This window comes from Symphalangus syndactylus, chromosome 4 (genome assembly GCF_028878055.3).
Source record: "Symphalangus syndactylus isolate Jambi chromosome 4, NHGRI_mSymSyn1-v2.1_pri, whole genome shotgun sequence".
Taxonomy (NCBI): Eukaryota; Metazoa; Chordata; class Mammalia; order Primates; family Hylobatidae; genus Symphalangus; species Symphalangus syndactylus.
Window position 1 is genome coordinate 101,903,058 of NC_072426.2, and position 14,203 is coordinate 101,917,260.

General features: G+C 40.7%; 1 protein-coding gene across 8 annotated transcripts in view; it reads left to right on the top strand.

Annotated features, from left to right (window-relative positions):
* Positions 1-14,203, top strand: part of LARP1B (La ribonucleoprotein 1B) — a 151,073-nt gene that overhangs the window by 20,492 nt on the left and 116,378 nt on the right. For all 8 annotated transcript variants that reach the window (XR_008657243.2, XM_063637514.1, XM_055275853.2 and 5 more), the window contains exons 5-7: positions 982-1,122; positions 7,989-8,132; positions 8,336-8,501. Coding sequence is in view for 7 of the 8 variants with exons in the window: in XM_063637514.1 (XP_063493584.1) it covers positions 982-1,122; positions 7,989-8,132; positions 8,336-8,501 (451 nt within the window). In the remaining variant the exon portion in view is untranslated. The remainder of the gene's footprint in view (positions 1-981; positions 1,123-7,988; positions 8,133-8,335; positions 8,502-14,203) is intronic.

Genomic DNA, 14,203 nt, shown 5'->3' on the forward strand with positions numbered 1-14,203 from the left:
CTCTTCCCTCTTATATTTTGAGAAACCTCATTCATTAGTAAAAATCTTGGGTAAATTAATGTTTTAGGCAGTGATCTGGAACTGAAAGTGCTGCAAACCTAAAGCCTAACTTTCCAAAGTATACATTATAGCGTTTTATCAGATATATCCCATTCTAAAGCCTAAGAATTTTAAATTAAACTGATTTTTTTAAAAAAGCCTAAGAATCAATTACTAAACAGGAATAGTATGTATATGTACTTTTTTTTTTTTTTTTTTTGAGACAGACTCTCGTGTCTGTTACCCAGGCTAGAGTGCAGTGGCACGATCTCGGCTCACTGCAACCTCTGCCTCCCGGGTTCAAGGAATTCTCCTGTCTCAGCTTCCCGAGTAGCTGGGACTACAGGCATGTGCCACCATGTCCGGCTAATTTTTGTATTTTTAGTAGAGATGGGGTTTCACCATGTTGGCCAGGCTGGTTTTGAACTCCTGACCTTAGGTTATCTGCCCGCCCCAGCCTCCCAAAGTGCTAGGATTACAGGCGTGAGCCACTGCGCCCGGCCTTTTTTTTTTTTTTTTTTTTTTGAGATACAGTCTCGCTCTGTCACCCAGGCTGGAGTGCAATGGCACGATCTCGGCTCACTGCAAGCTCTGCTTCCCAGGCTCAAGCTATTCTCGTGCCTCAGCCTCCCGAGTAGCTGGGATTACTGGCGTGTGCCACCACACCTGGATAATTTTTGTATTTTTTAGTAGAGACAGAGTTTCTCCATATTGGTCAGGCTGGTCTTGAACTCCTGGCCTCAAGTCATCCGCCCACCACGGCCTCCCAAAGTGCTGGGATTACAGGCATGAGCCACCGTGTCTGGCCTCTTTACAAATAATCTTAAAATACACATTAAGTGTTTCACTTATTTGATTAAAGTTCAGAGTGCTTTTAAATTGCAAGGGTTTAGTGAAAATTGTACATTTGTCCTTAAATGATTTTATTTTGTTTTCTTCAAGCTAATAAGCACAAGTGGGTACCACTCCACTTAGATGTTGTAAGATCAGAGAGTCAAGAAAGACCTGGATCCCGGAACAGCTCAAGATGTCAACCTGAAGCCAATAAACCAATACATAACAATAGGAGAAATGATACACGAAGTAAGTTACCATTCTAAGGCAAAAATGACTAAGGAAAGACTTAGTCTTAATGCTCATTATTTTAGTAACCGCATGTGTAAACCATTTGAGAATAAGTTGAAGACATCATGTCCCTTTAACCCCAAATACCTTCAGGGTGTATTGTTCTTAAACAATATAACCATAATGCAATTAACAACAATGAAACTTAACATTAATACAATGTGATTGTCCACAGGCAGATTTTTCTCAATAAAGTCCTTTATAGTCGTCCCCTCCCCTGCTCCAAGGATCCATTCTGGGATCACCCATTTAATTTAATTTTTTTTTTTCCTCTTTAGGCTCCATTAATCTGTAACGGTTCTTGCTTTTGTCTTTCATGACATTAATTTTTTTGAAGATTGTAGGATAATTATATTGTAGATATCCCTTACTTTAGGTTTTCTAATGTTTCCTTATGATTGGATTGGGGTTGTGAATTTTTGGCAGGAGTACTGTATAAGAAAATATATCATTTTCTTCTTAGTGAATCACATGGGAGTATGACCTTGGTTTGTTCCGTTATTGAAGATGCTGACTTTGATTACCCCTGTAACTTTATTTGATTATTAGTTTGATTAGAACATTGATTAATATTAACTTTGATTACCCCTGTAACTTTGATTATTAGTTTGATTACAACATTGAGTATTATTATTATTGTTATTATTATTTATGTTTTTTGTTTGAGATGGAGTCTCGTTCTGTTGCCCAGGTTGGAGTGCAGTGGCGTGTGATCTGGGCTCACTGCAACCTCTGCCTCCCGGGTTCAAGCAATTCTTCTGTTTCAGCCTCCCAAGTAGCTGGGACTACAGGCGCATGCCACCACACCCGGCTAATTTTTTTATTTTTAGTAGAGATAGGGTTTCACCATATTGGTCAGGCTGGGCTCAAACTTTTGACCTCAGGTGATCCACCCACCTCGACGTCCCAAAGTGCTGGGATTATATAGGCTTGAGCCACTGCGACTGGCCACAATGATTATTAAGCTTGATTACTTGGTTGAGGTAGTGTACTCTAGACTTTTTAAAAATTTTTAAGTTTCTTCAGTTTTTTTGTTTAATTTCTTTTCTCCCTTTGTAATTACTATGTAATTTGTGGAGAGAGGCTTTGAGACTGTGGAGATAATAATTTTCTCAGACTTTTCAAACATGCCTTAGCTTCCTTTTTTTTTTTTTTTAAATAAGTGATGGGGTCTCATTCTGTTGCCCAGGCTGGAGTGCAGTGGGACAGTCATAGCTCACTGCAGTCTTGAACTCTTGGGCTCAAGCGATCCTCCTGCCTCAGCTCTCCAAGTAGCTATGATGACAGGTGCGTGCCACCATGCCCGGCTAATTAAAAAAAAAGTTTTCTTTAGAGACAGTCTTGCTTTGTTGCCCAGGCTGGTCTTGAACTCCTAGCCTCAAGCAATTCTCCTGCCTCGGCCTCCCGAAGTGTTGGGATTACAAGCGTGAGCCACTGCACTTAGCTTCTCCCTCTTTATTGCCAAATAATATTCTGTTGAATGCATATAGCCCTTTGTCTTTTCATCTGTTGATGGATAAGTGGCTTGTTTATAGTTTTTGGTCTTCATGAATAACGCTGATGAATAGTTGTTTACAAGTCTTTGTGTGGAATGTATGTGTTTCTCAAATGCCTGTGAGTGAATTGATTGGTCATAAGTAGCTGTGTATTTAACATTATAAGAAACTGCTACTTGTAGCATTTTACATTTTCATCAGCAACTATTTTTCTCTTTGCTATGTGTTAAGTCCCATGTCTAGTGGAATTCATGTATTTTGGATTTGGCTGATTGCTTTTTCATGGCATTTTTTTGTTTGTTTTTGAGACAGAGTCTCGCTCTGTCACCCAGGCTGGAGTGCGGTGGCGTGATCTTGGCTCACTGCAAGTTCCGCCTCCCGGGTTCACAGCATTCACCTGCTGCAGCCACCCGAGTAGCTGGGACTACAGGCACCTGCCAGCACGCCCGGCTAATTTTTTTGTAGTTTTTAGTAGAGAGGGAGTTTCACCCCATTAGCCAGGATGGTCTTGATCTCCTGACTTCATGATCCGCCCTCTTTGGCCTCCCAAAGTGCTGGGATTAAGGTGTGAGCCACCGCGCCCAGCCACTTTGTCATGGTATTCTTTAGCATTTGCATGTTCCTTTTTTTGAGACAGGGTCTCACTCTGTCTCCCAGGCTAAGTGCAATGGCACGATCTCAGCTCACTGCAACCTTCACTTCCTAGGCTCAAGCGAGTCTTAGCGAGTCTTAGCCTCCTCAGTAGCTGGGACTACAGGCATGCACAACTGTACCTGGCTAATTTTGTGTTTTTTTGTAGAGATGGGGTTTCCCCATGTTGCCCAGGCTGGTCTCAAACTTTTGGGCCCAAGCGATCTTCCAGCATCAGCCTCCCAAAGTGCTGGGATTAGAGGTGTGAGAGCCACTGTACTTGGCCTGCCTGTTGCTTTTGTCTTTTCTCTTTATAACTGGCAATAAGAAAGAGCTAGGTTGATTAGGTTCAGGCTTATTTTTTTGCTTGGAATACTGCTGTGTGTATTTCACTTTCAGTTGTGTTAATATTGAGTTAGCTCAGGTGTTAGGTTGATCAGTTCATTATAAAGTATTCCATTAGTCTTTTTTTTTTTTTTTTTTTTTTTTTTGAGACAAAGCCTCACAGTGTCGCCCAGGCTGGAGTGCAGTGGCGCGATCTTGGCTCACTGCCTCCCAAAGTGCTGGGATTACAGGTATGAGCCACTGCACCCTGGCCCATTAGTCTTTACTGAATGGTTTTACTTTCATTAAAATCATTGGCTAGATACTTTTTTTTTTTTTTTTTTGAGACAGAGTCTCGCACTACTTACTGCTCAGGCTAGATTCTCCTGCCTCAGCCTCCCGAGTAGCTGGGATTACAGGCATGGGCCACCATGTCTGGCTGATTTTTGTAGTTTTGGTAGAGGCAGGGTTTCACCATGTTGGGCCAGGCTGGTCACGAACTCCTGACCTCAAGTGATCTGCCTCCCTCGGCCTCCCAAAGTGCTAGGGTTACAGGTGTGATCCACTGCATCCGGCCCAGATACATTTTTTCACAGGATTTGCTCAGATTTTCAGAAAGCAGAGGATAGGATATGTGGAAACAATAGGATGAACATTTGTTTTTATAGTTTTTTGCTGAAATCTGGTAAGTCATGTCCTGTGAATGGATAAGAAGGCCTAAAGAAATTTTACAGACATAATATTAGCATTCAAAAATTTTAAATATACTTATGTAGAGGTAAATATATTTTGATTAAAAAAATTTCCAATATATTATGAAAAACTTTAAACATACGAAAAATTGAAAGAATTGTACAGTGAATACCTGTCTAGCCACCATCTAGATTAATAATTTCTCTGTATTTAATTCATTCATCTGCTGAATCCCTTGAAAGTAACTTGGAGATGTTGATGCTTTATCACTAATGTCCTAAGAAAATACATCATTTAAGAAAATCACACTAGTTTCCTAGTACCATCTAAAATCTAGTCAATAAGTTAATTTTTCTCAATTGTCCACAAAATATGACTTTTAAATTATAAAACTTCAGCTAAATGCAGTGGTGCAAGCCTGTAGTCCCAGCTACTTGGGAGGCTGAGGCAGGAGGATTGCTTGAGCCTGGGAATTTGGGGCTGTAGTGCACAATGATCATACATGTGTGTGGGGGAGCATATATATATATATGTATTTATGTATAAAACTTGTCTATAGAAAAATGGACTTTTTTTCCTATTTTTCAAAATGTAATTTTAAGTTTTTATTCTAAAAGTAATGGATTCTAATAATTTCATTAATTTTTTTCTTATTAAATATTGAATATATAAGAAAATAGACAAAGTTATACAGAACAACAATATAATGAGCTGAGTATGGTGGCACTCAGCTGTAGTCCCAGCTACTTGGTAGGCTGAGGTAAGGAGGATTGCTTGAGAGCCCAAGAGTTTGAGGCTGCAGTGAGCTGTGATCATGCCACTGCAGCCTGAGTGACAGAGTGAGACCCCATCTCTAAAATCAATAATAATGATGATGATGATTATGATGAACAGTGGAAACACCCTGTTTAAGAAATGTATGTTAGTATTACTTTTAAACTTCACTTTGTGCACTCTGCAATTTCATGCCATTGTCTCGGAAAAAATGAGCTTAAGTGCATGGGTTTCTTGCATGTTTTGAAATCGCCATGCAATGTGACTTTATCAACATTCTTTGGCAGGAATTTTTGTTTTTTTTTAATTCAGCCTACTTTTCTTTAGATTAATGCATGTTGGTTGTATTACTGTAAGTCTTTTCCTGCTGAAGGGCTGTTTCACTATTTGATAAAATCTGTACTAACGGTGGGTATTTGGATTGTTTCTAGTTTTTTTTAATATTAGAGTACTACCAAGAACATTTTAATGCATGTTTTCCAGCACACAAGTACAAGAGGCTCGAGCCTAGGGTAATTTTTTCAGACTGCAGACACTACAGTCTGTGAGTGGGTTGTGAAATCAGTATATTGGTTCATGATCAGGTTTTTAAAAACCTAGAGTGCTTCACATAGTAAATTTTTAAATGATACGTGTTTAAATTATTAAATTTTTTGTAAGTGTACTTGTGTGTGAAATAAATAAGGCTTACTTACAGATTAAGGCAGAAATGTTTGAAAAAGCGGCTGGGCGCAGTGGTGCACGCCTGTAATCCCAACACTTTGGGAGGGGGAGGTGGCTGGATCTGGGAAGGGGAGGTGGGTGGATCGCTTGAGCTCAGGAGTTTGAGACCAGCCTGGGCAACATAGTGAGAACTCATCTCTATTAAAAAAAAAAAGGGAAATGTTTGAAAAAGACTGTTTTAGGTCTAAGCATTGAGGATGGAACTATAGGATCTAGGGTAATGTTCTCAGTGAGGGTCATTTTTTTTTTCCCCAAAGAGTCGTTTGGCATTGTCTGGAGATATCTGTTACTGGTTGTCACAACTGAGGGAGTGAGTGGGTGCTACTGGCATCTAGTGGGTAGTGGTCATGGATGATGCCAAACATCCTGTAGTCCACAGAACAGGCCCCCACACCAGAGTCTAAAGTGCTAAGGTTGTAAAACCTTGTCTCTAGGATTTGCATATCTTCACATTAATTAGATTATTCCAAGTTGATTTTCAAAGTAGATATACCTATTTTCAACCTCATTAGCAATATATGAATGTTCTGCCTGTTTTTTGAGACAGAGTCTCACTCTGTTACCTAGGCTGGAGTGCAGCGGCGAGATCTCGGCTCACTGCAGCCTCTGCCTCCCAGGTTCAGGCGATTCTCCTGCCCCAGCCTCCCGAGTAGCTGGGATTACAGGCGCCCACCACTATGTCTGGCTAATTTTTGTATTTTTAGTAGAGATGGGGTTTTGCCATGTCGGCCTGGCTAGTCTCGAACTCCTGACCTCAAGTGATCCACCCACCTCAGCCTCCCAAAGTGCTGGGATTACAGGTGTGAGCCACCGCGCCTGGCTAATGTTCTACCTTTTTAAACTTTGTCAACATTTGATATTAGAGACATTAAAATATTTGTTGTACTGGGGTAAAGAGCCTTTCGTTGTCTTAATTTGCATTTCTTACAGTCAATAAGGCTGAGCACTGTTTTCGTTTTTCTTTTTTTTTATTCTGAGATGGAGTCTTGTTCTGTTGCCCAGGCTGGAGTGTAGTGGCAGGGTCTTGGCTCACTGCAACGTCTGCCTCCCAGGTTCAAACAATTTTTCTGTCTCAGCCTACCGAGTAGCTGGGATTACAGGAACTCCACCACCACGCCCGGCTAATTTTTTGTATTTTTGGTAGAGACAGGGTTTCGCCATGTTTCCCAGGCTGGTCTTGAATTCCTGAGTTCAAGCAATTTGCCTGTCTCAGCCTACCAAAGTGCTGGTATTACAAGTGTGAGCCACCACACCGGGCCTCTTTTTATGATTTCTTTTTTTTTTGAGAGGGACTCTCGCTCTGTAGCCCAGGCTGGAGTGCAGTGGTGCAATCTTGGCTCAATGCAACCCCTGCCTCCCGAGCTCAAGTGATTCTCCTCCCTCAGCCTCCCGAGTAGCTGGGATTACAGGTGTGCACTATGGCACCCAGATAATTTTTGTATTTTTAGTAGAGGCGGTATTTCAGTATGTCAGCCAGGCTGGTCTCCAGCTCCTGACCTCAGTTGATCCGCCCGCCTTGGCCTCCCAAAGTGCTGGGATTACCGGCCTGAGCCACCGCACCCAGCCTTGTATGATTATTGACCCATTGGTAGGCACTGTTTTCTGTATTTATTGTCCACTTGCATTTTTTTGCCCTGCTTGTATTTTAGATATTTTTCCCATTGAGTGGTTGTGTCTGTGTGTGTTGCATGAGAGAGAGTGGTGTGAGTTCTTACATGTACTCTAGATAGAATTTCTATATTTCGCTTCAGATATCTTTTCTCAATTCGTTTTGTGCTTTCATTTCCTTTTTACAAGGAATGTCATTTACTTAAATCGAACCATCCTTAAATATTTTGTGAGAAATGTTTTTTAGCAGTTTTATGTAATACAAACTTAGTAGTCTTGGAACTTCTTGAATCTTTAACAGCACAATCTTAATAAAACTATCTCTTTACCTTTCTAGTATGTGACTTGTTAGAATGTATTCTTCATGTGTCAGTACCTTTTAGGCTCTGTTTTATGCTAGAGATATTTTTGATAAATTCTTACTGCATCTCTTCAGTTTGTATCCATCTGAAAAATGCCTGGCTACTGTTAATTAGTTACAAAGTGGAAGAAGGTGGCTACTATGTTTTCATAAAGACAATCATGTTATTTTACTTGGCAAATTGAAGTATATAAAAATATTTTTATTTTTAAAAGGTTGGAAGCGAGATAGAGAAAAAAGAGATGATCAAGATGAAGTTTCCAGTGTGAGAAGTGAGGGCAGTAATATCCGAGGTTCCTTTAGAGGTCGAGGAAGAGGCCGAGGACGAGGAAGAGGACGAGGCAGAGGAAATCCTCGATGTATGACATAATTTTTGTTTTGTTAAATTAGATAAACTTTGAAAAAAATAGAGCAACTATCCTTTATTATGTTTTAACTAATTTTCTTTGTCTGAGAATAGATGGTTTTATGTTTGTTAACCTTTGAAGTTCTTCACTTTATCCGTAGTAACTATTTTTTTTCTAATATGTGATTACCTTTCTTTTTCTTTATTCACATCAAGTGAACTTTGATTATTCATATGGTTATCAAGAACATGGTGAAAGGACTGATCAACCATTTCAAACAGAACTTAATACCAGTATGATGTATTACTATGATGATGGTACAGGTGTACAGGTGTATCCTGTGGAAGAAGCATTGCTTAAAGAGTATATTAAGCGTCAAATGTAAGTGGATGTTTGATGTAAGCAGATGGGATAGCAAAATCTGTTGCAATATCAAACTTTAATGTCATTGATAATGAATATGTTATAATTTTTTTTTTTTTTTTTTTTTTTTTTGAGACAGAGTCTCACTCTGTTGCCCAGGCTGGAGTGTAGTGGTACAATCTTGGCTCACTGCAACCTCTGCTTCCTGGGTTCAAGTGATTGTTCCGCCTCAGCCTCCTGGGTAGTTGGGATTACAGGCACACGCCACCACAACTGGCTAACTTTTGTAGTTTTGCTAGAGAACGGGTTTCACCATGTTGACCAGGCTGGTATCGAACTCCTGGCCTTAGCTGATCTGCCCACCTTGGCCTCTCAAAGTGCTGGGATTATAGGCGTGAGCCACCGTGCCTGGCCTGTTGATAACATTTTTAAAGCTACTTATTTGTAAAGGTTGGAAAATGTTAATTATTTTGATTATATATTTTTAGGGAACGTGATTAAAATAGGTATTTTAAAAATTTTGTATTTGGTTTATGTTGTTTATATAAGTCTCCTGGCTTCTATACTATTTAGATATTTTTCTCCTTAAAGGAGATTAGGTAAAATTTATTGCATAATATGAATAAATATAAGACTGTAAAGCTTCTCTATATATACTTGAAATTGGACAAGTAAAATTTGGCTTATTATTTGCCAATAGGTGTTTATATTAGAATTTGGAAATGAACATAAATAAAAAATGGTAGTATCTTTTGATTTTCTTCTTGGCAATTGACTTTTGAATTCTTAAGTTTTTTTTTATCTTCTAAGTTTTTCTTTGTGACACAATTAAATGGGGACTACCTCATATTTTAGTTCAGATTTCTTACTCTAGTTCTCATAGTAGTTGCTTTCTGGGTACTGAATATGAAGTCAGGAGAATATTAGTTCTATTTTCTGAAAGAAAAAACAAACCCTATACATATTAGTATTGTATAGGATATTTTGCTTATTTATATAGTATGTTTTTATAGAGGCAAGAGAAAAATGTTGCCAAGCAATTTGCATAACCAATTTGTTAAAACTTGAAATTTTTCTCTCCTTACAAGGTGAAGGAAAAGGGCTGTTTTTGCAAGGGCATAAGCATTTTTAAATCATCTATTTTTCCAAAATAAAATAGACTCTACTCTGTTACTAGAAAATTTCTTTATCATCATCAGCCAGGCACCTTCCTGGGTTGCCTTCATGGTGGATCCAATTTGCTTACAGTGTGGAGCAACTTGTTTATATTGTTCTTGCTTCTTTTGTTACAGTTGATGCAAACACTGAAGAAAAGGGCCTTTTTATGGGCACAAAGTGCTTGACATGTGGCTGTCAACTTCATACCACTATTACTGTCTTTTTTGTAACTTTTGCTGCCAAGTCCCTTCTGAGACCTGACAGTGGACATGCAACTCCATGTCAGGATAATCGGCCTCCAGTGTGCTCATACAAGTGAGGGAGGAACAGAGCTACTTCAGTGTTGACAAAATTTCTGATCATGCAGTGTAGAATCCAGAGCCTCTAAGGTAGGACTTGATGATGTCCCTAGGACACTGAGCAAAATGTCAGACATGGCATTGGTCATGCCTCTTTTTTTGTTGTTGTTCTAGCAGTAGGGATTTTGGCAAATGTTAGTAGAGCACTAGGTTTAGTGTGGCTTGTTATTATTACCATTCTTTGATTAGTGGAGATGTGGCTTTGAAGGAGTTGTGCTTTTTACTTTGTATTATTTGGTTTCTAATATATAGATGGGCTGATTGATTGAGGTTTTGATTTTCTTTTTGAGAAGTCACTAAAAATTTTCCTGGCCAGGCGCGGTGGCTCACGCCTGTAATCCCAGCACTTTGGGAGGCCGAGGCGGGCAGATCACAAGGTCAGGAGATCGAGACCATCTTGGCTAACACGGTGAAACCCCGTCTCTACTAAAAATACAAAAAGTTAGCCAGGCGCGGTGGCGGGTGCCTGTAGTCCCAGCTACTCTGGAGGCTGAGGCAGGAGAATGGCGTGAACCCAGGAGGCAGAGCTTGCAGTGAGCCGAGATAGCGCCACTGCAGTCCAGCCTGGGCAAAAGAGCCAGATTTCGTCTCAAAAAAAAAAGAAATAATAATAATAATAAGTTTTCCTGACACCTGTGGAAAAATGATGCAAAATGTATTGTAAAGTATGAGGCCTAAACGTATTCAAAATGGTTGAGGGTTTTTTTTTTTTTAACTTCTTTTTTTTTTTTTTTTTTTTTTTTTTGAGATGGAGTCTCGCTCTGTCGCCCAGGCTGGAGTGCAGTGGCACAATCTCGGCTCACTGCAAGCTCCGCCTCCCGGGTTCACGCCATTCTCCTGCCTCAGCCTCTCCGGGTAGCTGGGACTACAGGCGCCCGCCACCACGCCCGGCTAATTTTTTGTAGTTTTAGTAGAGACGGGGTTTCACCGTGGTCTCGATCTCCTGACCTTGTGATCCGCCCGCCTCGGCCTCCCAAAGTGCTGGGATTACAAGCGTGAGCCACCGCGCCCGGCCCCTTTTTTTTTTTTTTGAGATGGAGTTTCGCTCTTGTTGCGCAGGCTGGAGTACAATGGCACGATCTCAGCTCACTACAACGTCCGCCTCCCGGGTTCAAGCAATTCTCCTGCCTCAGCCTCCCACGTGGCTGTGATTAAAGGCATATGCCACCACGCCAGGCTAATTTTTGTATTTTTAGTGGGGACGGGGTTTCTCCATGTTGGTCAGGCTGGTCTCAAACTCCTGTCCTCAGGTGATCCACCCACATCAGCTTCCCAGAGGGCTGGGATTACAGGCATGAACCACCGTGCCTGACCCTTTTTTTTTTTTTTTTTTAACATTTTAAAAACTTCTTATTGCAGTCTACTTTTTTTAACATTGGTTTTTATTTTTTTGAGATGCTAATTTTTGTATTTTTATTAGAGACAAGGTTTCACCATGTTGGTCAGGCTGGTCTCGAACTCCTGACCTCGTGATCCGCCCTCCTCAGCCTCCCAAAGTGCTGGGATTACAGGCGTGAGCCACCATGCCCGTCCTACTTGTTTTTAACATTTTAAGTGAAAATTTATATTAATTCTTTGTGATGTCAGCATTAAAATGTAAAGATCTTGATTATTTCTAGCTGTGATAATCTCTCTTGGCACTCAGATGACAGCACTCTGACAGATTTGCAGATCTTTAGAGGTTTTTTTCCTTTTTTCTTTTTTCTTTTTCTTTTTTTTTTTTTTTTTTTTTTTTTGAGACATTGTCTCACTCTGTTGCCCAGGATGGAGTACAGTGGCACAATCTCGGCTCACCTCAACCTCTTCTGCCTCCCGGGTTCGGGTTCAAGCAGTTCCCCTTACTTAGCCTCTCGAATAGCTGGGATTAGAGGCACATGACACTGTGCCCAGCTAATTTTTGTATTTTTAGTAGAGACGGGGTTTTGCCGTGTTGCCCCGTCTGGTCTCTAATTCCTGAGCTCAAAGCGCCTGGCCAGGACAGTTTATTATTGATTTAGGGAAGTTCACATCTCACAGCTAAGAACAGTTGTAACTTGTGACTAAATCGAATGTCTTAATGTCTGAAATTTTAGAATTTTTTTTTTTTCTTTTGAGATGGAGTTTTGCTATTGTCACCCAGGCTGGAGTGCAGTGGTGCAATCTCAGCTCACTGCAACTTCCACCTCCTGAGTCCAAGCGATTCTCCAGCCTCATCCTCCCGGGTAGCTGGGATTACAGGCATGCAACACCATGCCCGACTAATTTTGTATTTTTAGTAAAGTCGGGGTTTCACCATGTTGGTCAGGCTGGTCTCGTATTCCTGACCTCAGGTGATCTGCCCGCCATGGCTTCTCAATGTGTGGAAATGACAGACGTGAGCCACCGTGCCCTGTGTGAAATTTTAGAATTTTAACACATGTATTATGTATCTACCACATGCCAGACATTATGAATAAGGCTTTTGAGGTGTAACAACCATCAGAATCTTCATTTCTTTAAGACTTAGATTTTTTCCTTCAGTGTTTAAAAAGAGTAAATGAGGCCAGGGCGTGGTGGCTCACTCCTGTAATCCCAGCACTTTGAGAGGCTGAGGCAGGTGGATCATCTGAAGTCAGGAGTTCGAGACCAGGCTGGCCAACATAGTGAAACCCCGTCTCTACTAAGAATACAAAAATTAGCCGGGCATGGTGGCACACACCTGTAGTCCCAGCTACTCAGGAGGGTGAGGCAGGAGAATCGCTTGAACCTGTGAGGCGGAGGTTGCAGTGAGCCGAGATCATGCCATCCCACTCCAGCGTGGGCAATAAGAGTGAAACTCCATCTCAAAAAAAAAAAAAAAAAAAAAAGAGTAAATGATTTACTAGTGTTACCGAGATGTCAGTAGTATTTCAGTAGTCTTTGAGAGAGCTTTGCACTCTCACAATTGGATAAATATCGAACTATTAAAGGAAAATTTGGCTATTTACATTCTTAAAATAAGTTGATTTATTTTCTTCCCCTTCAGTAAAAGGTAGCTGAAAACCAGTTTTCAGTTATAGATGCCTTTATTCAAAGATAGAATTTGGTCCATATACTTCAAGGGCATCTTTAGTCACTGAGTTTTATACCCAAAAATGTGAGCTGGTTTGTTTTCTCATAACTTGTATTCCATGTTTGAAAACTTTCTCTGTGATTTGGAAATAGTGTGGGATTGTTAAACTATAGGCCCCATCATCACTGATGTTATGTATTTCTTTTGTATCATTCTTCTCTTTATTTTCCCGTTTGTCTTTTTCTCTGTCTTTAAAATCCTCATACTCTCATTTATATATATGGAGGCTATAATTTAAACATGTATTTCTCTCTGTCTCTTTAACCTTTCCTGTGGTGTGGATAAACATGTATTTCTCAAAGGCTATTATTAAATGTATTGTGAATATTATCTTTATATCTTGGGATTTGTAGTTACTGATCATACTGACAGTTCATCCATTTACATTTCTCTCGGAAAGGTTAAGTGGGTTTGTGTTTTTCAAGAGAAGATAAAACATCTAATCATCTTCTATATTTTTGCCTCCATGTGCCTCATGGTGTCAAGGATATTCCTTCTTTAGCTGTATTCTGTTCACCCTTAGTGTCTTTCTTTTTTTTTTTTTTTTTTCTTTCTGAGATGCAGTCTCGCTCTGTCACCCAGGCTGGAGTGCAGTGGTGTAATCTTGGCTCACTGCAAGCTCCGCTTCCCAGGTTCACGCCATTCTCCTGCCTCAGCCTCCTGAGTAGCTGGGACTACAGGCGCCTGCCACCATGCCCGGCTAATTTTTTGTATTTTTAGTAGAGACGGAGTTTCACCATGTTAGCCAGGATGGTCTCGATCTCCTGACCTCGTGATCTGCCCGCCTCAGCCTCCCAAAGTGCTGGGATTACAGGCGTGAGCCACCACGCCTGGCTAATGTCTTTTATTATTATTTTTAGACAGTCTTGCTCTTTCGCCCAGGCTGGAGTATAGTGGCTGGAGTATAGTGGTCCCTGTTCACTGCAACCTCTGCCTCCCAGGTGCAATCGATTCTCCTGCCTCAGCCTCTCTAGTAGCTGGGATTACAGCCACCCGCCACCATGCCCAGCTAGTTTTTGTATTTTAGTAGAGATGAGGTTTCCCCATATTGGTTAGGCTGGTCTTAAACTCCTGACCTCAAGCGATCCACCCACCTCGGCCTCCGAAGTTGCTGGGATTACAGGTGTGAGCCA